The sequence below is a fragment of the Anser anser genome (genome assembly GCF_964211835.1).
Source record: "Anser anser genome assembly, chromosome: 7".
Taxonomy (NCBI): Eukaryota; Metazoa; Chordata; class Aves; order Anseriformes; family Anatidae; genus Anser; species Anser anser.
This window is the reverse complement of record NC_139727.1, coordinates 19,449,224-19,472,090: the sequence shown is the minus strand read 5'-3', so window position 1 is coordinate 19,472,090 and position 22,867 is coordinate 19,449,224. Positions and strand designations below refer to the sequence as shown.

Here is a 22,867-nt window from a genome sequence, read left to right as displayed (position 1 = left end):
AGCATCACTCACGTCCCGATCTGCTTCACTTCTTGACCCTGTGCGATGAAGAAGAAAATGTTTTATATTCCCAGTAATGTTTACTCCCTGTTGCTGAATTCATGGCAGTATCTTGAAAGGACCTGGCATTTTCACTCACTGCTTTTTCCTCTGTTTCAGTCCTTCCAGTGCATTACACCTTTCTCCCTTTTCTGATGTCCCACAAAAGAGTCATGTCTCTCCTCTAATTAATCACTGTCTTTGTTTAAAAAGCAACAAAATCTCCTCTTTCAGCTTTTTTTTTTCTTTTCTTTTATTATTATTTCTCCTCTGGTTTTCTTTCTCATCTAATCTACACTCCTCCCTACTTCTTTCCCCTTTGTCCTCAACACTGTTTTTTTCTTTCCATTCAGTCCTTCTGTTTGTGCTTGAAAGTGGTCAGTAGCTCTTGGACTCCTAATGAAGTATTTCAGGGCAGCAAACCAACTCCTGCTCGGTGTCCAGGAAACTTTATTGTCCTCACTCTGCCAGAGCCGGAGTGTGCTTGTGTCAAGCTGCCTGGCCCCTCTGGGTCATAAAGCTGTAGTGCAGCCCGCTGCCCCTTTGCTGCCTGTCCCCCACCCCACAGTGACACCTCTCACCTTCCTGAACGTGAGCGTGTAAATTAAATGGTAGCGTTCACCTCAATGATGCGGCGTGGAGAATTTCTCTGCCGTTGCATGGGAACCTCCCATGTGGTTTCACTTCCAAGTGTCTTTGGCTGCAAGTGTCTCGGCTACACATAAAGCCTCAGCGTCCTTGTCCTTCCTTATGCTTCATTTTTAATGTGGAGCACTTTGCTTTTAGGCACCGGCTCGGGTGGTTGAAGGTCACCAAGCTGCGGCGACCTGCATTTTTGTGCTGGAATACATTATGAGGATACTTTGACATCTGGGCAAATTATATTGGAATTTTGGTTCTGCAGTGCAGTTAAAGCACTTAGTGATCAGCGTAGACTATTTAATGTTTTTTTCATAATGAAAATAATGGAACAGTTCTGCTAGTCTGGGACCGGAGCATGGGGGAGAAATTTAAGTCTATTGGTGTTTTGGCCTTGACTATGCAGAAGTTTGACCAAAGAACATTGCACTGTTGAAAATTTCATCATATTCTTATGGGCTTGAATGCTAATAAGGAAACAGTAAATGGCAAGATGATAAAAGATAATGTTACTGCCTAGTAACAGTAATTTGCTTTAGGGAAGGAGAAAAACAGTGGCATAGAAAATTGCACTCTTGCTTTCAGTGCCGAAGGTTGTATGTGTTGAGAATTTTTCACACAATGTGCTTGACACATGCTGAACGCTTATTTTAGGGGTGTTACGTGCCTTTAGCTTCAGTTCCGATCTACCTACAAACCTTATTTTGGAAATAACCATTTAAGGGTATTTTTCCCTGCTGGTTTGTTTTTCAGAAGGACCTAACCACTTTCATCATGTCAAGCAAAATAGTAACAATAATAATCCTGAAACGAGATCATGCAACGAAGGCCTAGCAGAAAACCACAGGAATGTGGAGCAGAACCAGTCCCTTTTTCCAGCGGCAATATCCAGGTTTCCCCCATTACATGAGATTTTATAAATAGGGATACCTGTACCTTGGAGCACATCTTTTGGGTTTGCTTCATTGAAGACTCAACAAATGAGTCAGAATAAGATTTACCAGCATGCTGTTATGTTTATCCCCTCCTCTGTCTTTAGCTTTCATTGCCCAAAGGCCCATGTGACACACGGTGTTGTGTTTTGTAAGAGGCATTGCGGTTTTGTACTCTGCTTCATTGCAAACCAGGACAAGATCAAAAATTTGCAAGGAAGTTTATTTTTTAGGGAAAAAAAATGGAGTTCAGCAATTTTTGAGGCACTGTAGACTTTAAAATTGTGTTCATATTTTATGCAATTTTCTCAAACTGTTGAAAAAGGATTGAAGTGTTCTTTTCCAAAACAAGCTAAAATGAAATGCGTTGGCCAGAGTTCTAAGATGCAAGACCTCCACCTTCCCGTAGAAACTCTGGGTTTGGATGAAATCCAGCAGTAAGCCCTGCTGCACTGCTGCTTCCCACCATGGCCAGTCGCTGTGCTTCAGTTATTCGGCGAGCCCAAGGAATTACCTCCAGAGGTGACATGGGGTTCGGATGTGTATTTTTGGACGTGCTTTCTGGGAGCTAGTGGGTTTGAAGCGTTTAAATCCCCAAGATCGGTGTATTTCTGCAGTGTGGTAAGAGTATGCTAGAAAAGAGCTCCGTTGCATCACTGAGCTGCTCTTTTTTGCCCTTTCACTTGCATTGTATTTGGTCTGGAGCCCTGCTGGGAACTGCTCTGTAGCACAGAGAGCTGCGCCAGTGACAGAGGAGCTTTACGGCACCTCGGCCACAAACCTTGCAGATGCTTACACACAGCTGTAGCATAAAGCTCATCTGACGGCTGCAGCTTGAATGGAGGCACAGAGGTTAGCAAGGTCCGATCCTCATTCCTCCTCCAGCACTGGAGGAGATGGGTTGCAAAGCCAGGTGTGCTGCTCTTCCAGCGCATCGACATACACGTATACGCACACACATATATATACATGTGCCCCAAAGAAGTTCTTCAGTGCTCTTATTTGAGTAGAAACTCATTCCTTCTTCCTGCTTTGCTGGGGGAGTGGAAACAGCTCTCCTGTATTGTCACGGAAAGTCTGTGTCTGTCCAGTGATGGGGAGAAGGAAACCCTTGTCTAAAAGACTTGGATTTTCTCTTGTCCAGGAGTCTTACTAATTTTTTTAGCCTGTGGATGGGCTGATGCATGGGGAAGAAATATCCATTGGGCAATAATTAGTGAATGATATTCGTAGAACATTTATTTTGGCTTTTTGGTTTGTGTGGCCTCATCTTCAAAGAGGAGCGAGCTGTTGCTCCTCCTCTTGTCGTGCTGTCACTGTGTGATGCTATTGCTTTCTCACCCTTCCAGACGGCACTGCTGCCCACCGTCGCTTCAGATACTGCGTGTAAGAGCTCGGGCACTTGAGCACTGGGAAGACTCGCAGCTGGGAAGCCAGCAGTTGGGTGCAGGGTGCTCACAGAGTAACTGCAAGCAGCAGAAAGGCTTCGCCTGTGCCCAGGAAGCACTGAGCACCTTGTGGCTACCCAGTGGGACTGTCATTTGTCACCTTCTGGCACTTCCCACCCACCTGCCTGCCTCCACGCAGACAGGGTGGGGATGTCAGGCCTCATTTCTAGTCCTGCTCTCACTTTTCCCAAAAATACGCATTTCTTACTTTGGCCTCTGCATGGTGCAGAGCTGCGTCTTTGCTGGTGGCTGATTTACAGGCATATGCAAGCTGCACACTACAGTGTTGGTGTGCACAGGTACCCTAATTCAGCTTAAAATTGTTGTCAGTCCCTTTCTTGCTGAAATTCTCGAGTTGCTGATGTGTTTTGTTCACTGATAGAATTTGGTGTAGTGCTTTGGGCTGTGATATGTGGGAGGTGAGCATCCCCCCCCAGTCCTTAAATCCCGCTGGTATCCGCAGAAAGTCCCATCTTTCTGGAGAACATATGCTCTTTTCCAGTGTCATGTTGCCATGTAAAAATTTGGGATGTTCCAAGGAAAACAAGGTTTCCAAGGCTTGGAATTGAGGACAGAGCTACTTCAGTATGTGTTAGGAAGCTGAGGTATGTGTGTGCGCTCACAGACACCTGCTCTTGGCAGAAACCTGACGAGGGCTCCCTGGAGAAACCCAGCGGCGGTTCCTCGGCTCTTGCCAACCTCCTGCGTCCCGGCGGTGCTGCCTCTCTCCAGCCCTGCGTGCTGGGAGCACCCGCTGGGCAGGCTCCGGCGTGCAGCGTGACACGGCATGCATTTTCATCAGCTGTGCCGCTGCGGAACCGCTTCAAATGGCTTTAGGGAAACGAAGAAGCTGTGTAAAACACGTTCCACGTTCCAGATAGCGCTGTCTGCTTGAAACGTTCCCACTGCCTGCCTAATTTTGGGGTGACCAAACATGATTTTGTGAAGTTTGTTTTTGCTGATGCTTTCCCATTGATTTTCCAGCAGAGTCCCCTTCTCCCAAGGGAAGTCTGTGGGCGAATAGCCCCCAGGCATGTGTATCCAGAGCTGGCAGATGAGCAGCAGGGCTTGGTTTTGGGGATGTTTACTTCCACCTGCATTGAATACATTTGTTCACCAAGGAAATCAAATAAACCAAAGAAGCCATAGAATGGCATCTAAATATAGAGTGCATCCGCAGAGAGAAAGAAATCAAATCCCCTACCCGTACAGTAATCAAGTATTTGCACAGAAATATATCACTTTAGCAATTCTGTTTGTCTGCACTGTGCCAAGCAGTATCACAGTGCTGTATGTTTGAGGCAGATTAAAAAACAGAAAAATTAAGCTCCTTATATGAACTAGGTGAAGTGTTTATCCTTGGGAAATCCAGAGAAAGCCTTCAGAAATGTTGATCTTATTCTGACACCAATTCTTTTGGCTTAGAGTAGAAACAGTAGCTTTGTGGTTACTTAGAAATAAACAACCAAACAAAAAACCCTCCAGGAAAAGGTTGGTCTTTATAATAAGAACTAGTAATCATTTTTGCAGCTTGGCACACATTGTCATGTGATGCTTTTAAAAGAAATGTTTAAAAAAAGCAGTATCTTCATGTCATTGGTGGCCTCACAAGCGAAGAGCCTTCTGTGGCTTATGAACAGTAAGTGGAGGTTGTGTTCACACCAGCTCTGTGTGGAAGGGCAGAGTTTGCCTTCCTCGTTACAGTATTCCTTTTGTCCATTTGAACGACTGACAAAATACCATGAGAAACATGACTTTTTGAAAAGCAGGTGGAGATGGGAGCTTGCAAACTAGTTTGCTCAAGGTCTGGGTGCTGTGTTTGCTGTCAGTGACTGGCTGATGCAGGCTCTGCAGGCATCGCGTTTCCGAGGTGCTCAGGGGTTTCTGGCCCTAGCTGGCGTCTTGTGCACATCTCAGAGGTCCTAGGAGCCTTCTTCCCACCAGGGTTTTTGAAACCATCTGGATTTCTAGTTCAGGATGGGTTTGCAGCTGAAGGCATCTCAGCTCTTAGGGTGCTTAAGGAAGGGGAACCTACGAGGGACTAGACATGGAGGTCAAATATAAATCTGTATTAATTTTTCCCAGGTTATGAGGAAAACCTGTTTTTCTTCCCTTTTCACCCTAGAGGAGAGCAGAAACCAAAGTACATCATGCAAGAGCAGGTTGCTTTTCTTGGTGGAAGGAGAAGGGTCTGGGTGAAGGGGGAGCATTCTCTTTCCTCTGAGCTGTTGGGGTGAGGCTGTAGCAAGACCGTGCTCTCCTCCTGTCCAGGGCTCACCTGCTCTTCTTTTCTGTAGTATTTACTGCCTGCCCTCTGACTTCCCCCCTGGAATTGCCATCCCCTTCTGGACCTGCCTACTTGTTCCTTTAAATCCAAGGGAATCAACAACAGCAAGCTTTGCTCTGTCCTTACTGCCAAAAAGAAAGGCTATTGCAGACGATGTGTAATCTGCATAAATGTACCTGTGTTTCTTTCATCTCTGCTTTGGTTTTAGTAGTATCTTAGTGCTGTTGTGCCTATGCTGAAGGAAGCTGCTGTCAGCTCCGCGTGTGTGTCCTGCCTCTGTCGATAACGCTCCTCCCAGCCTGCATGCAGGAGTTGTTTGCAGTCATTCTGGTCCTTGAACATAAGGCAATGAGACAGCTGAAGCGACACGCTTCATTAGCAGCTGGTATTTGTTGATCCCTCAGAAACCGTTCTCTGAAGAGTTTTGCACTGTTTTATTCGTGTCAGCAAAAAAGCATGGGGAGAAAACCTTTCTTACTCCGCTGGTTTCCACTGGTTTGTCTCCATTTGGGTTAATTAGCTGGGTGAGTGGGCAGGTTTTGGAACGTCACCTTTAAAGTAGAACACGGCTGGGTTTTGTCCACTGTGAACCCCTGAGAAAGCGTACCATCTCGCTGAGGCGGGATTTGCATCAGATGTGCAAGAGTCCTCCAGATGGTTTGGACATTCCCGTTACTTACTAGGATATCGCATGTTCCTCACGCCTGGAGATATAACCTTGTGGCTGCAAACCTCTCTTTTGGTGTCTACCTTTTATGACATTTCCCTGTTCCCTAAAAAGTTGGTGTCATTTCAGAGGCTGGCCAGAATGTCCCATCTTCTTCCCTCCTGCCTTTCACCATCCCCTGTGGTTACAGGGATATACCGAGGTTGCATGCTTTTGGGAACAGGAATTCAATATAAAACAAGCTATGAAACATAAATTTCTGTTGCTTGTTGTGCAAAGTGCATTTTCTGTAACAGAAGTCACAGCTTTTACCCTGTCTTCCTTTTTCATGAGCATGTGGGTAGCAAGAGTGGCAGCAATCTGTCATTATGTCACTCCTTCTGACCTCCTAGATCCAGCACTGACAAATATTTTTCCATTTCTGCTGCTTTGCTCCTGTTTTTAAGTATTTTAGACAGGAATATTACGTCCTCAGCTTCTGTCTGAAGGTTAAGAAAAATAAACCCTAAGAGGAGCGTGAGGAGAATTCACTTCTCGTGCTGCAAAATAGTTTTGTAGTTCTGCCATTGCCTTTCTGAAAACTGAAGAGGTGACATGTCTAGGGCCAGCAATGGCAATTCAGACCAAGCCCACGGCCGGAGCAGCAGGAAACATCGCTTTTGTCCAGGGCACACAGAGCAGATGCCTGTCCGTTCACCACGGGCCCCTGAAATCCAAGGAATCGTCCTCATTTCTATCGTGTGAGGATTGTGCTGATACCACTGCAACCTGCTTCTCGAGTGTTGCTTTTTTACTTGTCTAAGATTGATGTTTAGCAAAGCAAAGCAAATGGAGTGAAAAGCAGGAGAGCCAACCCCTCAAATGAAGTGGTTTTGATGTTAAGGTTTGTGGGCTATTTTTCTTGCCGCCTCTATTCACATTTCATTTGATAGATTATTTCTATTCTCAATGTTCAGATTTCTTTATTTAAAATATGTTCTTGTAAACTTCAAATATATGTGCCAGACAGGCGTTGGAATGTATTTTTAAAAGAAATAGGCTAAAAATGAATTCAAATATGGTAGTCATAAAAAGAAATGACAGGTTGGATTACAAATGAATCAGGAATATATGATTTATTAACAGGCTGAATCAGCAGCGTCTGTGTGCAATATATTCTTCAGCAGCATTTTGGCTGTATACTTGTATAAAATCATACATCCATCCATACTATAGCCACGTAAGTGCAGGCACAGCTTTTCAAGTTAACTGCTGTACAAAATTATTGTAGTTATTTATGCATTAACTATCTAATGCAACCATATAGTTATTTGATCCTCTTGACAAAGGAAAATGCTCTTCGTGTAATCATCTGGAGATGGTAGCATATGGCATTTTCTGTTCCTTTCAGATAAATGGATCATCCCCTTATTTCTGCAGGAGCTTTTGTCATAGGTGCTGTGTAGCCTGGAAAAAAACAAACCCAGTCAGCTCAGATTCTTTTATTTTACAGAGCTGATTTCCTGAAGTGTCGGTGCAAAGATTTTTCTTCTTTTCATCTGTTCTCTTGAAAAACTGTGGTAGCTAAACCTTTGTCTTCTTTTCTTTTTGCCTGCAAATGAGTAACACTATTTTTTTTTTTTTACTGTCTGGATTTCTTCCCCTGCACTTGTAGACAAAGAACCAAGAAGAAAACAGATCTTGGTAAGAATTCAATCCAAAATTTAGCTACAGTACATCAATTGTTGCAAGATCAAATCCTCTCCATACGTATAAAAAACAACCAGCAAACAAAAAGAGATGTTACTATAGGGTCCTTTTGTGTCTTTAGGAATGTTCCCGGCAAGTTTTCTGATATAGAGAAATGTCTTTTATTTCATAGTTTCGAATTAGGAAATACATTTTACTCGTGTCTTAGCAAATTCAGTGTCAAAATGGTACAAAAATGTGAAGAGAACTGCAAGTGATCGCAGCTTTTGGTGTGTTGTAGGTTTTAATTCAGAGTAATGCATGCTTTTGATTCAACAGATTCACAATGAAAGCTGTAAAAAGCTTTTCTAGTAGATGTTTTGTAACAAGTACTTGAAGATCAGAAATACCCATCTTACTTCTAACTGTGTAATTGTAACCTAACTAGGCAAAGTTGAGAAATTTGATGTGCTTCCAATATTGTCTCTCTAATTAGATCAGTGGAATGAACCATCTTTCTTTTTCTCGTGAGCATAAGCTGGACAAAACAGTAACAATTAATCAGAAGGCCAGAAATACTAATTAGATACTGTGGGGCAAGCTGATCCAACTCGTGTCCAGAGGGAAGAAGACACCAACAGGGTCTGTGGGTGGTTATCAGTAGCTTCTTGTGGCCGTATTTCTCCTGCTGCCCTGATGTTTTGTATGCGCTCTCGCGCAGGCCACCGTGATGATTCAGTGACATGTTTGTATTGAAAAGCATCAGCCCCGCAGTGTCAGTTTACTACTTTTTGACAGGTTTGACTGCTTTTTTTTTTTTCTTTCAGTACCAAGTGACTACCAGGAAGCAGTAGAATTCGTGGTGGGCACCCCCAAGTCTTGCAGAAACCTTGTGCCTGCTCTGCTCATGTGCAGCTGTGCTCTCTCCATCACCAGTAGCTCGCATGTCACGCTCCCAAAATGTATTTAGGTATTTTAAAAGCACAGTAAGTCAACTTCTAATAGGTCAGATGGTTTTTAACTCGAGCAGTTAAAGCTGCTGATGAGGTGTTTTTCTCCTCTGATGCAGCAAGCAGGGGCTGCTTGCTGTACCCAGCAAGGACGTAATGTGATCAGCAAATGCAGCCTCTGGAAAACTGTGGTTTTGGGAGAAATTTTGTTGTTTGTTCACTTTGTTCCCCCTCTGTTTTCACCCAGAATAATTTGAAAACATCACTAGGAAGCACTCTGGCACTTGTGATTAAAGCAGAGTGTAAATTTGTAGTAGATTGTTGCAGCCCTTTGAAAATTTCCCAGTGATTCGTTCTTAAATCAGTGCTGCTGTATGAGTTAAAAAAGAGGTAAAATCGAAACATGGTAACAAGGTCAATATGTTGCTAACAGAAAGGATGGATTTTTGGTGAGATCTCATTTTCCAAACTCTCTCTGAGCAGTTACTTTCTTCCTGCCATCACAGGGAGAAGGGAGTGTTGGTTTCGGCTGCACTCCAAGTGTCGTTCCTGGGACAACTTTTCTTTTCCTCTAACAGGGTGTAGTATTGCCTGCTGTGTTTTGGTAAATGAGTCAAAACTGCTCTCATTAGCAATATAATCTGCTGTCAGTGTCTGATGGGTTTTGCATGTAATCCCTGCTGCCATTGGCCGTAGGTGTTGGTGTGAGCAAGTCCCAGTCAAGGTCACATAGTGCTGCCATGCTGGGACACCGAGCATTTCTTGGCTATAAAAACCGTCATGTTTTTCTCTGTGCAACTCATCAGGCGCAGATGGAATGTTTTCTTGTTACATGAAGCTTGATAAAGCTGTTGTTGCAGTTATTTCAAGGGCATCAACCTAGCATACAATAAATAATTTGGACTAATCAGTACGGTTTTCACAAGAACATAGGTTGCACACAATTATTTTTGCAACAGGAGAAGTCCAAGTGATGTAAAGTAAGAGCTTGTATTGTTTTGTTATTGTCGAAGTGTTCTCTTTATAGAAGGTAGAGAGCATCACATTTTGGATTCTTTGCTTTGAGTCACTTTGCTTCCATAGCATAGTATATACAGAAACAAACCTCAAACATTTGTTATAATTTTAGTAGGCTGTTAAGCATTCTGTATTTAAAATAGCATGAATTGAAATTATCAAATTAAAGTACTTTTTCATACTGACCTTATCATTGAAATAAAGGCTTCTACTTCGTTTTTCTGATGAAAATTAAAGCTTTCGCTTTTTTCTTTTGATCTGGAATTCAATTTCTCCTAGATTTCTTTTCAGCAAATTACATTTTTTCCCCCACTCAACTCTGCATGAAGACTTGGGTCTGCCTTTCTAGAACATTAAAATACTGTTCTGGGGGAGAAATCTTGAATTTGGGGGATTTAGCTATTGCTGAAAACATCTAAGTGTGTTTCAGGTAAGGGAGGTGTGATGTTGCATGAAGATTTTGATATTTAATAAAATGATGTCAAGATGAAGCTGAGCTGGCTGTATGCCAGTTGTTGTTTTGGGGGGGGATTGTGTACATTTAATGGCAATGATATGTCTCAGTAGAAGTCATAGAGTCATTAAGGTTAATCATTACGTCCACACACCACTTGGAACCCAAGGAGCCCCATTCCCTTACCAGTTGCTTTCTTCGTTTTTTATTTGTTAACAGCATTCATTAAGCTCTCTGTTTGCAGAAGTGTCTGAGTGGTGTGCATTGATGGGTCCGAATGTTCCTTTAAGCGGTGCCTGACAGAAAAAGCTGGCTTGTGGATCCCCAAGTTGAAGCGTGGGAGCTGGAATTTGATAGGAACTGTTTGGTAGAGCTTTTTGTGGTGTGTTTTAGGATGTAATATAAAAGTTTCCGAATGAAACTAATCATAACTTCCCGATGAACCCTGACTGCGTGAATAACTGATGCAGCCAGCTTCTCAGGGAGAAAATGAGAGCATTACTTTGGAGCAATGGATGCACGTGACTGTGAAAGAGAACATGTTCCTTTCTAGTTGTGTAAATAACAGGTACCAAAGCCCCCCTTCCTTTTGTTTTTCATGGCTGGAGCTTGGCAACTGAACCTTCCTAGGGGCTTTGTGGCTGGACCCTATGAGGACCAATATATCTGAATACTCTGAGAAGAGAGAGAGACAGGAGTGAATTCGTGACGGCTCCTTGTGGCCGTTACTGTAGGTTTCATCTCCATTGAGCATCACTGTTATTCCTCTGGGTAATTCGCTGCCATTACACATCTTGGTGCAGCACGGTGCCCTCTACTTGAGCTGCTGTTTGCATTTAGCAGGTGATCCGGGGGGTAGAGGAGAAACGCGCTGTGTCCTGTCTGGAGGGGATTGCCGTGTCCCCCTAAGGGCTCCAGGGAAACAAAATGTCAGTGTTCCCTTGCCTCCCAGCACGGCTGTGCAGGGTGCACTTTCAGAGTAGTGCTGAATCCAACAAGCGTCAGACCTGGGGCGAAGCCGAGCTCTCTGAATTGTGACAGCAGCGGGGTTTCTTAATAAAGCATAGCGGTGGAGCAGGAAGCCCAAATGTTCTTGTTCTAATATTTCTTTTTAAACAAAACTGTTCTTCATCTCCATGCTGTTCAAAGCTGGTGTTTGGTGGAGCATTACGGGACAGTGTCTGTTGCCAGTTTATTGTTGCCATCTGCAAAAAATTAAAAGAACAAAACAAAAACAAAAACATGAATTTGTGCCTCAGCAGAAGAGGTGAAATCTTGTGCAAGCAACAGATTCTGCACAGTTTCACTTGTTCTTTTTTTTTTTAAGAATTAATTGGAAGTCACAATCTTTGCTGAGAGCTGAAACATGATTTGGTTCTAGTTATGGTTTCCCCCCTTCATTTTGCTGTTTAACAGCCTTCGCTGTTTTTACCCATTACTGTTAAGTGGCTTTGAAACACGTCTTTCCCACCTTCATTTACAAAGATCATTTTGCTCAACTGGTAAGGTGTCTGTGATTTATTTTTAACAGCCTGTAGTTCTGTGGGCACAATTTGGATCAGCACTGTGTTTTTCTGACATAACTCTTTCTGGCTATTCTGTAGCAGCTTTTTGATGGAAACAGGCATAAAATACAAGTAACTCTTGTCTGTGCATTTTCTTAAATCATTTGAGGAAGCACAAAAGGCTTTTGCCCCAAATCTGATTCTTAGCTATCGTTTTGAAGCATTCTGTGTTTTGCTGTGCTTTCCCAAACCTTCCACTTCCACCTAGATTCACCCCATTCCTCCTGATTTCCTTCTGGAAGCATTCATGCAAGCACTTGACATAAAAAAAAAAAAAAAAGGATTGCAGCTTTGTAGGTAGTAACACATAGCAACTGTTTCCAGATTGTTTTATACGACCAAAGCACTGCTGTTAATTTTAGTCCAAGTATCTTCCTTGTGAACTACTTTCTTTCTTCTGCTAGGGAGCATATAAAGTGTTAGCTTATTTCAAAATAGTAATTTTAAATTACCTCTCAAAGGTAAAGCTACTGAGGACAATCTGGTGCTGGTCCTGCACCTGTTTGGAGCCCCCGAGTCATGGCATTACTCAGTTACACTGCTGTGTTTGAGGTTAGGGTCCAACGCTGGCTTACCTTCAGGGAGCAGAACTGAAAATTAGATGTTGGCTCCTACCACGGCTTGTCTTCAGCTGGTCAAATACAGAGAGAGGCATTTTTCATCCCACCAGGTCCTGAAAATACACTAAAACATGTAGCTTTTGGTCGGCATCTTCATGGAGCACCGGAGCACGTAAGAGTTTAACTGGTGTCTTCCCTTGGAAATGTCTCTTGTCGTGCACCAAACGCTGTGATGTCCACTCAGGTCACTCTCATTGCAACTAAAAGTCTGTTCACAGCGAGCCGGGAGTTTGGTGTCAGTTTGCTTTTCAGACAGGAGAGATCAATGAAGGTTCTTCATGGTACAGCTCGGTGAGCTCAGCTCCCCAAGGTGAGCATCTCATTAATATCCACGTCTGGAATGCGCTAGGAGCCGGCGTGCTCATCTTACTGGCTGGCCACAGCTTCGCCTTGTCCATGCAGGAGCACTGAAGGCTTTTGCTGCTGGTTCCTACTGATGCGTTTCCATCTCGATACACATAAGGAAAAGAAATCAGATAGTTTTCTCTTCCTGCATATTTGGCAATTGTCGATGCAAACTGTTTATCCAATTCTGCAGACAGGAATTGCTGGAGCAACTTTTTACTTCCTTGGCCGTGAGAAAAGTAAGAAACTTTTCCCAAAGAGGACTGGGGTGTATTGGGTTCATGCCACAGGGACATCCATCTGCACGAGGTCCTGCTGATTTTCTTTTCAGGCGATTGCTGCAGCACCCGGGGACATGGAAGAGGTTCGGCTGCAAAGTCCTGCAGCAGCTGTGGCATTGAGATGTGTTTTTGGCTGCTGGCCCCCACCTTTGCTCACGAAGGCTTTTGGCAGCCTCTTGGAGAACCTGAAGAAAAACCTGACCGAGTTACTGCAAAATAAAGCAAATTTCAGAACTGCCCTTTAGTCCTATTTGTTTTTATTATCAAGCTCATTTAGGGATATACATAACAAAGCAACAAAGCTTATACAAGCCAGTTTCTAAAAAAAATAACAACCCACACCTCCTGGAAAGCTTTCACAGTTATGTGAGTGTTTCAGTGTAGGTGGAAAAAGGTCTGGACTTAAATATGTAATTAGTTAAAGAAGAAAAATGATTATTTCTGGCAAGAGGTACACAGTGGGCTTGTTATTTCAAGGTATCTTTATTTGAGACGCTAATGATGCTATTTTTAGTTGCTTTTAAAGTGAATGCAATGATCAGTTTAATTGGAAATGGATTTTTTCCATCTGCTCTTCAAAAGGAGCAAGTGTGGTCTGGGGCAGGAAAATGGCAGTGCTGGCCGCGGGTTGGTTTGTATACAGCCTCTGCAGCGTTGTCCTGGGTTTGACGTGGAGCATGAATGTCTTGTATAAGTGGGGACATCGTGTTCGTGCTTCTTTCCTTTATTCCTCAACCATGAGAGGCCACCTGATGCTAGAAAACACTTTGCATTTGCATGAAGACTCGTGGTTTCTGGATGTGGCAGGGTCTCCCCAGCAAAGGCGAGGAAGCTGTGCTGCTGGTGAGAGCGAGGTTTGAGCATCTCTGTCCCAACAGCGTCAGCTTGCTTTGCTGGCTGTGCCGATAGTTTTCTGGTACAATAGCTGAGATTGGACGTGACTGGTAACCTAATGTGATGCAACCTTGCACGAGTTATACCATACGTGGGTGCTGTGGAGGTAAGTCATGCAAAGCTCTCTGAAAGGAGCACGGATGAAAAACTCTTGTGCCTTCTCAACTGCACCAAGCAATCGCTGCAGAGCTTCGCCACCGCCACAGCTCCTGCTCTAGCTCTGTGCAGGTGCTCTTCAGCACCATGGGCTTCATATCCACACGTAAATTCATCCAAGGCATGCAGCGCTCCCTGCTCCTCATGGCCCTCCCCTGGCTTCAGGTGGCTGGCCCCGAGCAATTAAATCCAGGGGTCTGCTCCCAAGCACTCGGTGCAAACCAGGCAGCAGTGATAGAGTAAATGTGTTCGGGACTCCTGAGCTGTAAATGTTGGGGAGTGGGTTGTAAAGTGCCTGGGAGGTGCATGTACAGAAGGCTGCAATCCCAGAGTGGCCTCTGTAGCAGCCACGGATACTGTAAGGGGGTTGGTTTATTTGTTTTATAAGCTGTCTTAAGTTAACACGCAGGAGAATAGCAGAAGACATACAAAGACATCTCAAGGCAATGGTTTAGACGGAGTTGTTGCAGGCAGTCTTTAAATTGCTTCATAGCCTGAAATACGATGTCCCGGCAAGGCAAAATAGTATTTTTAGAGTTTTCCAAATGTTCAGGAAAATAGCTTTTTTTTTTTTTTTTTTTGTCTATGAGAACAGAAATAATAGCAGCATGTGAAAAACATTTAATGTGGAATTCTAGCTCGAAGCACAGCAGAGTCCTGCTCAAGAAAGCAGGCATTTTTAACTATTTTGCTTCATTTGTTTAAAAAGCCTTCAGACAGTGAAGCTTCCCTTCGGGAAAGATTTTCCCTTCCTTCTCTCCTATTCTTCATAAAAAACGCGTCACTTTGGGTTGGTTTGCCCTGTGATAGTGATGGTCAACTTCTTGGCAGTGCTGAAAGGCTTTTGGTTGGTGCAGTGTGGTGTTGAGGAGCAGAAGTTTGGTGGAGAAGTTTTTATTTAACAAACACGTGCTCATCTGAAATGCAATAGGGGGCACCTGGTGATACAGCTGTATCCTCTAAAATGGCATCATAGTCTGTAATGGAGCTGCTCTGGTAGGTCCATCGTTAAGATGACTGAGTAAATAGGTCTTTAAAATACATCTAGCTCTTCTGGATCTTCTTTCCAAAGCTGTGTTTCGGAGTAATTCAGTTGTTCCAGCCTTTCTAGCCACAGGGAAGCGCATTATGCCTGTGCGTGGATGTTAGGGAGCCAAGGTGAGTGTCTGCAGTCTGCGACTTCAGTTACGTGGGTTTTAATTAGCAATGCTGCTTGGGGAGGGCTTTTTTTCCTGCACATATCTTCAGGAGGAAATGGGGTGAGTTTTAATGTGTGTGGAAGACTTTCTCATGCTTCCTTGGGCACCTGTGGCTGATGAGGACATTTCTACAGACAGTGTCTGCTGCTGGTGACCGTATTTAGTCCCTAAAAGCACAAATGGAGTAGGAAATGCTGAACAGCTTTAGCAATTACCAGTTCCGAACCAGCCAAGAAATGTGAGTTAACACCATCTATATTTCAAAAACTGGCAGGGGACCTTTAGTGAGGCTCTCCTCTAATCCTGCGAGCAGCTCTTCCCAGCAGTGCTGCTGGTGCCCAGCTGCTGCGGGGCCAAACTCGAAGGGACAAAAGCTGTTTGCTGATTTACAAATGCCATGCCCTGCAAAGCATGGGGTGTTGGGGCAGCGCCACCTCCTTGGCTCACGTGACGAGTTGTGCCTGTTGGGTTTGCTGCGTAGTGGCTGGTGTACACGCGAGTTGTACCAGTGGTGGGAAATGCCAGTGCTCTCTGCCATAAAACATCCTACTGGGCTGTCTGGGTTATTTTTCACATTAGCAAAGCACATCATAGCAAACTGATTTCAGCAGAAAAAGCTAGGGCTTAAGTTACGTGAGGCTCAGCAGCACTAGGGAATCTGGCTTTGCTTCTCCACTTCTCCTCCTTTTGAGCAGCACTTGATGCAAAAGGCAGGTTGTCGCAGGTGTTGATGTTAGCTGGATTTTTTTATGGTAATGTCCAGGCTTCCCACTGTCTATTTATCTAAAATATACTCTAAAAGCAAGGAAAAGAGACTGCCTATTTCTTATCAAGAGGGTGGGTTTGGATATCTTCATTTCCCAAACCTTCAGCGTGGCTGATTTAATGCCTTGCCGGCACTGCTGGAGGATGTCAGGAGAGATATAAGGGGGAAAAAATGAATTTTTAGTGGCACTTATGCTCTGGGAGATGCATTGCAAGTGTCATTGTTCTTTTCTCCTTTTCTGTCACTCTTTGCCTCTATAAGAATCCCATTTTTTGTGGATGGGGCAGGACAAATGAGTTGTTATCCCCCTCAGGCCCGCACTGACGAGACTGTCTCAGACCAAATGCAGTCTTTGGTGCAGGTGGCACGTGCCGCACAGTGTGAGCATCACGGAGGAGCTCCAAGGTCTCACATTCTTGTTCTTTTAGAAGTTGTGTTATCAAAGAGAATCATTTTCTGTTGTTTGTGTGATATCTATCACTTGTTCCCTTTGCTTCCTAAGGAAGGTGTCTTGTCGCTGCGTGCAGGGAACATCAAAGCTTGGGACTGACACTCGCCAGCCAAACCCAGTGGTATTGTAGTCAAGTTCTTCCCCCAATGTGACTTTTCTTTTCCTTCTTCAAAGAGCAAATGGATGTCCTCCATCACAATTAATTTCATTTTAGATCAGAACTAAGAAAGAGTAATTACAATGCCTTTTGATGAAGCCTGGAGTGTTTGCTTCTTCTGGCTGGCTAAGAGTTAGGCATTGCAGTGAAACAGTGTCTGGAGACAGGTGAAAACTCCCCGATGGAGTTGAAACAATACAATAGGCCTTCATTTCACCTTCTGTAGCATACGTGTCTAGCAAGTCCAAGTCCTTTGCACTTGGAGTCATTTCCAACAGTGATACGGAGATTTTGGAAGAAGCCTGGCACATCACAAGTATCTGTACGAAACTGTATGCAGTACTGCAGTACTGTTCTCATGGGATTCACACTGGTTAAATGTCTGGCCCTTACAGGTACGGGAGTGCCCTGTAAATTGTGTGGCGTGCATGACTTAGTCTCTGATTTCATTGACCTAAGGTGATGGGGCTGCAGCTGGAGCTGGCAGCCACGGGCAGCCTGGTGTGTCTGAGGTGTGGTGGGAGGAAGGGCAGGGGACTGCTGCCTGCGGCATCAACACAGCAAAGCTGGAGGCTCCTTTCGGCACTGCCATGCCAGGAGCAATGCCTGATAATTATGGGAATGTTTTACCCTCGCACGTACCCCATACACAATGAGAGCACCACCTTGCACAGAAGGACCTGACGGGGTTGTTGGAAGCCCCTTTGCGAGCCCCTGGGGAAAGCACTGGGTGAAATGCTAGGTAAGGGTTGTAGAAGTTATTGCATACCTTTCAAGGAGGAAGGAAGATGTTTCTTTATGTGCTGGGTAATCTACAGAAAGCTTGTGAAGGCCCTATGTATCCCCAGGGAGCCACAAGGACAGGTACAGCTGTCCGATGAGCTGATGGAATAAATTAAAGGGAGTGTCCTAGAAGAGATCTGAAAAGGGAAGAGGTGGCTTGGGTGATGCCAAGCTTTTATGTGAGCATCTGGAGAATTGAAAAAGTAGGTATCTAACACTCAGAATAAGTAATTCTATGAAGTGCTGTCTTTCAACACACTTGATGACAGTTTTCTCTTTCATTTAACTTCTGAAATGCTTTTCTGTGGCAGTTTGCCTGCACAGAGGGACAGTCAGCTGGTAACTCCTGCTGTGATGTATTGTTTTAGCCCATGTTTAAATTAATAGCAGCCCGTTCCTACACCTTAATTGCATTTTAAACCATTATTAACATCCACCAATGGGAAACATCTTTTCAGCATTGAAGTGGCCTTAAATTGCTGCTGGACAGCTTGCTGGTTGCTAGAGGAGAGATCCTTTCTGAATCGAGATATGGTTTTGATATACTTTAAAATGTGACAATATACAGGCTTGAAAATCTGATGTTTCATTTTGTTTTTCTTGCATATAGAATATTACAGCGAGTGTTTTGGTTGCTCTGGTTTTAGCAGTCAAGCAATTTTTGACGTGACCTGCTGGGACACTACTTTTTGTGCCAATTTCAACCACTACATTTCCTTTTGTAAACAGTTTGTAACCAGCGTGTGATAAATCAGATAAGGAAGAACCTGCCAGGTTTTAGTATCTTCTCCCATTTTCTGCTCAGAGGTGACTGATACACTTTTCTTTCCTTATTTTTCCCCTTTATTCTGCTGTCCCTCGGTAAATTACTATAACCCAATTTGGGGCTTTATTGAATCACAGCCTTTTAAGGAACTGGGTAAGCCAAGTGTTGAGACATACACTTTGGGTTGCATTGTAAAGCTTATAGATATCTGGGGAAAAAGAGAACTGAGCTGTGGTGAATAATGTTTTTGTTTGCTTTAGCAGCTAGTAAAACTGCACAGAAAACGTTTTGGCAAAAGGGCACAGGGGAGGACATGGTTCCTAGCGAAAAAGAGTCTTTCTTGAGTTCTTCCTCACCTGTTTTCATGCTAATATGAAATAGGATTCCTCCATCCTCAGGAGACATCCCAAACTTGCCTACTCTCTGGAGTATAACAGCTCCAGTAAATGAGTCTCCTGAATTTCATTGCTGGTGCAGTGTGTTCTTCACCTCTGGGCTTCAGTGTCTGCCATCTGTCACTACGTTTTGCTCTGATTAGAGCTTCTCATAAAAAAGAGGGGGAAAATGCACTAATGAAAAAAAAACCACCTTTTATTGTTATTAATCACATATATTAAGTCAGAAACAATTCAGAAGATGCTGTATTGTGTACACATGGGCAGCCTGATGCCGAGCACCTTGCAGCAAGACATCAGCCAGGTGAGAGAATGACTACAGTGCCTGATTGCTCATTAAACCTTGCCACAAAATGTTTTATCCCCGCCGGCTGGCCCTGTGGTATGGGGCAGAGAAATGCTGATGGGGCAGCATGTGGGGCCAGCCCCGCTGCAGCGGCAGAGGTGGCATCGTCCATCTCACGCATGCATGCAAACGTGTGTGCAACCCTCTTCTGGTGCCTGGGCACCTTTTTTCTCTATAGCAAACTCCGGCCAGCGCTCCAGAGCTGATGCAGTTCCTCCCTTCTGCCGTTTCCCAGGCAACTGACACAAACCAGCAATAAACTGCAAAATGCCCCTCCGCGGAAGGCTGGAAGTAGCTCAGTGACTGGGATGCAGGTGAGGATGCTGATGTGAGTGGTTGGGCAGGCAGGCGGGCTCCGCTGACGCACCCACATCCCTTTGGAAATCTCCTCCGGCCGGAGCGAGGGGCGCGGCGAGTGTGCACCTGCTCCTGTCCTCCCAGGCAGTTTGGGAACTGCTGAGCTGGTTTCACTCGGCACGGGGAGCATGCACGTGTCTGAGTCTGTTTAAGGTACGGGAAAAAACAGTTCTGACCGCTAGAAGCTGGAGGTAGAACATCTGGCAGTTGCCTCTTCGGAGCATGGCTCTTGTAAAGTGGCTAACGCAAACCTCTGTCAGCTGCTTATGGTGTGAGCAGTCTCACAAAGGAGCGCAGCCGCCATGCTCACGGTTTGGGAGGAGATGTTTCTCCTTTCTCCCCTAGCCTTCTGCTGTCTCTGCAGCAAGGTGGCCGTGTGGGTTTTGGGATGTCAGCCGTGGCCCCAGCGGTGGCACCTCCTGTTTCCTCCAGCAGGGTCTTGTTACGTTAGCCTTATAGGTAAGGAAGAGCCAGCTCTTGTTTTCATGCTCACTTTTGGATTTTATTTCTGTGGTAACAGTGGATGTGGGAAATAGCTCCCTTGCTTTTGAAGGTAGCATTTCTGCCTCAAGCAAATTAAGCCTAATCCCTCCAGCAGTCTGCCTTTGTCACAGGGCGAGAAGAGGCTCACTCAGATCCAGCTGGGGCAAGGCATACTCCAGGAGAGGTCCCAGAGGTGGATTGTAAGGACCTCTGCCAGCAAAGTTTTTTTTTTTTTTTTTTTTTTCCCCCCCCCCCCCCTCAAGGAGAGATCCAACAAATCTGCTCAAGATGATGCTTAGCATTAGGGAAGGCAGCGAGGGAGACTTCAGGCAGCAGGGTTTGATTTGCCTTTAAACAGGCAATCAAGCAATTTAAGTAGCCTCCTTGACAGTAGTTTCATTATTTTTTTGTCAGTCAAATCATATCCTGGTATTAAGAGTAGAAAGTATTTTTGGAAAACTGTTATTCCTGTCTCCTCATTTTTAGAATTTCTTTTACAATTTCTGCTGTAAACAGTAAGTAAACCATGGAAAATAGCCTTGGTAGTAGATGGTTTATTATCAGTATTAGCATTAAGTTCTCTGTTACTTTTTGAGCCTCGTGTCCCAAGGAAATGAATGTCTGCTATCTTAGTTTTCCCCAAATTTCCCATCTAACCCCCAGTTAAACCTTCTGGTTTCCTTCAGCCTGTGTCCACTCACAAGCAGAGGAAGTTATTTCCAGAAGAGGATGCAAATTGGAGGGCAAGCCTAATTCTTATGAATTTTTCTTCTCCTTTTCAAATAAGAGCATGGAATAATGTGTATGTATGTGCTAAAAATACTCATACTGCATTTGTCCATCTTGAGCAGGACCTGCTTGCCTTCCTCTTACCTCTGGGAACGGCAGTGCTGGGCACGAGCATCTGGGCATCCCTTGGTGCTGGTAGAGGCATCACAGCTCGGGATTACCACCCAGTTGCAGGTTTTAGTCCCTTCTTGTTCTCAGCAATCACATGCCCCCACAGGGGCTCTTGGGTTTCATTAGCTTTCCCTACAGAGCCAGCCGAGGAGAGCTGTGGTGGGCAGCATGGGGCCCTTGCAGGATTCTCCGTGAAGGAGAGCTCTCATAGGGATCTGGCATTTTGTTCAGCCTCACTTGCTGGTAAATTAGCCTTAGCACAAGCTTAAGTTGCAGGCATTTGATTTGGGACATGCAGGAAGAGAAATGACTGGAGGAACTCAAGAGCCAACATGAAAGCCATTTTCTGTGGAGCGAGGAGGGGAATGCGAGTACTAGCTATCTTACTTGCTTAGTGCAAGTTTTTAATTTCCAATTTCACTTTAAGGATTCATTGGCATTTTCAACCAGCTTCTCTGGGTTTGGATTCAGTTGCACTATCCAGCACACGGTGGGATGGACTTACCTTTGGAAAGCCGCCATCAGCATCCACCAAACCCAGCGCCAACGTCCAAGCACAAGACCTTTGCTTGCTTACATCCTGGAAAAATTTGGCGTGGCTTAATAGCAGGGATTGGCATACTTATTTTCGGGAAGCTGATGGGTTGCTATTGTGTTTTGAGGATGCTTTCTGTAAATGCAAAGGACTCCGGTGCCAGCTGAAGAGCACGAACATCAATTCCTAGGTAAATTATTTCTGCTCTGTGAGTCTTCACAGTGGCCATTCGGCAGGCAATTAACCTTACAATAGAGTGTGGGAGAGAAGTGGCATGGGGGGTGAAAATTGAAAGTTGTAAAGATGTTTAAATTGCTTCCCCTGCTCCTTCTCTGTTATCCCTCTTCTGTAGTGGCTCCTCTACTGTTGTGGCATGGAAGCAGGTAAAAGGGACAGTCTCCCCCTTCTCTGCAAGGAAAGAGGATGGGCTTTGTATGCTGGAACGTGCTCTGTTGTCTATGACAAATCACCCATCAGGAGTCAGGTAGTGCTATCTAAGTCTGAACTCTCCAATTTCGTCCAAACATTCTAAGTTTTGAGATTTCTCTTTGCTCTACAGCATCCTTGTAAAGGGATGGGATCAAGACAGGGAGGGGTCTGTGCATGCCACATGCCCGTAGTATATTCGGTTGCTGCCACCTTGCTTATATATTGCCGTGGGGTCTTGGTTTGACTCTTTTGTGTTTAAGCTGAGAAGGTGGCAAGGCAGGCAAATCAGGATCTGTAAAACCACTAATTTTTTTGCATCCAGTCAAAAATTTGCAGGGGCAACTCAACTTTGGGGATTTGGGTTTGAATCTGAACGCTCTCAGAGCCTTGCAAAAAATAAAAGGTTTTAGATGAGAGAATTTGGTTCAAGCTCAAATTAAATTCAAAGCAGTAAGTGGGAGTTGCACATGCAATAAAATCCTGTGAATATCAGATGCATACATTTAACGAGGAATCCTTTGATAACTTATTCCATATGTCCTAAAGGAAATTCACCTATTTCTCCATAACTTTTCGTTTTTTTTTTTTCTGCTTAAGTTGTAAGTAGATTTAATGCAGCACCTGTAGCATATGTAACACTAAATGTTGTAGTACCAGATCAGACAAATAGATGTGATGGATAGAAATGGCTTATTGATGCAGGTGCTTCCAACTGCTTGTCAAAATGACGAGTACCTTTCTAAGGTGATCTTGGCTCAAGCTTGGGATATTGAAGAGAAGACAGTTGCATCTCTGTTGCTGTTGCTGCTTTTCTCTAGGTTAACCTCCGTGCTGTAGCTGGCTCACTCTTGGCCATTAGCTCGACATAACTCTGTGTACAGCATCTGAGCCTGTTGGAGCCCTTGTTGGGTACAGTTGCAGAAGCACGCACCGTGCAGGTGTACCATGGCTTTGCTTTTGTTGGGGTGCCTGCAGGAATCGGGGTTAGTCTTTGGTTTATTTCCTGAGTCCATTTTCCTAGGCTCTGGTGTAGAAAAAGTCTTTTCTATTTTTTTTCCCTTCTGAATTTGTAGTCTCTCTGTGGCCTGTGACCTTATTCTCTGTGTGAAGCCCATCTACAGTTGAGTAAAACTGGTCTTTCTAATGTGCCCTGCTCAAAGTCAGAAGGTCATTAAAACATACTGAGCATCACTTAAAACATTTCATTTGATATAGTCAACTTAAGATGTTTGATATATTGCCAGCCATAGCTGTACAGGAAAGAAGCTGAAAGCTGTTGCTTTTTTCAGCTGTAGCTGAATCTGTTGGTTTTAAGACTTGTGGTTTTGCAGTCGCCTG

At 44.3% G+C, this 22,867-nt stretch overlaps 1 protein-coding gene across 5 annotated transcripts in view; it reads left to right on the top strand.

The window, feature by feature from the left end:
• The window catches only part of PRKG1 (protein kinase cGMP-dependent 1), a 467,683-nt gene that overhangs the window by 109,847 nt on the left and 334,969 nt on the right, over positions 1–22,867 (top strand). The window contains exon 1 of one of the 5 annotated variants that reach the window (XM_083843688.1): positions 8,691–15,120. The exons of the other annotated variants lie outside the window; for them this stretch is intronic. Within the exon in view, the coding sequence (XP_083699814.1) occupies positions 15,105–15,120 (16 nt within the window). The 5' untranslated portion in view covers positions 8,691–15,104. Of the gene's footprint in view, positions 1–8,690; positions 15,121–22,867 lie in introns of those variants that run through there. 5 annotated transcript variants of the gene reach the window in all.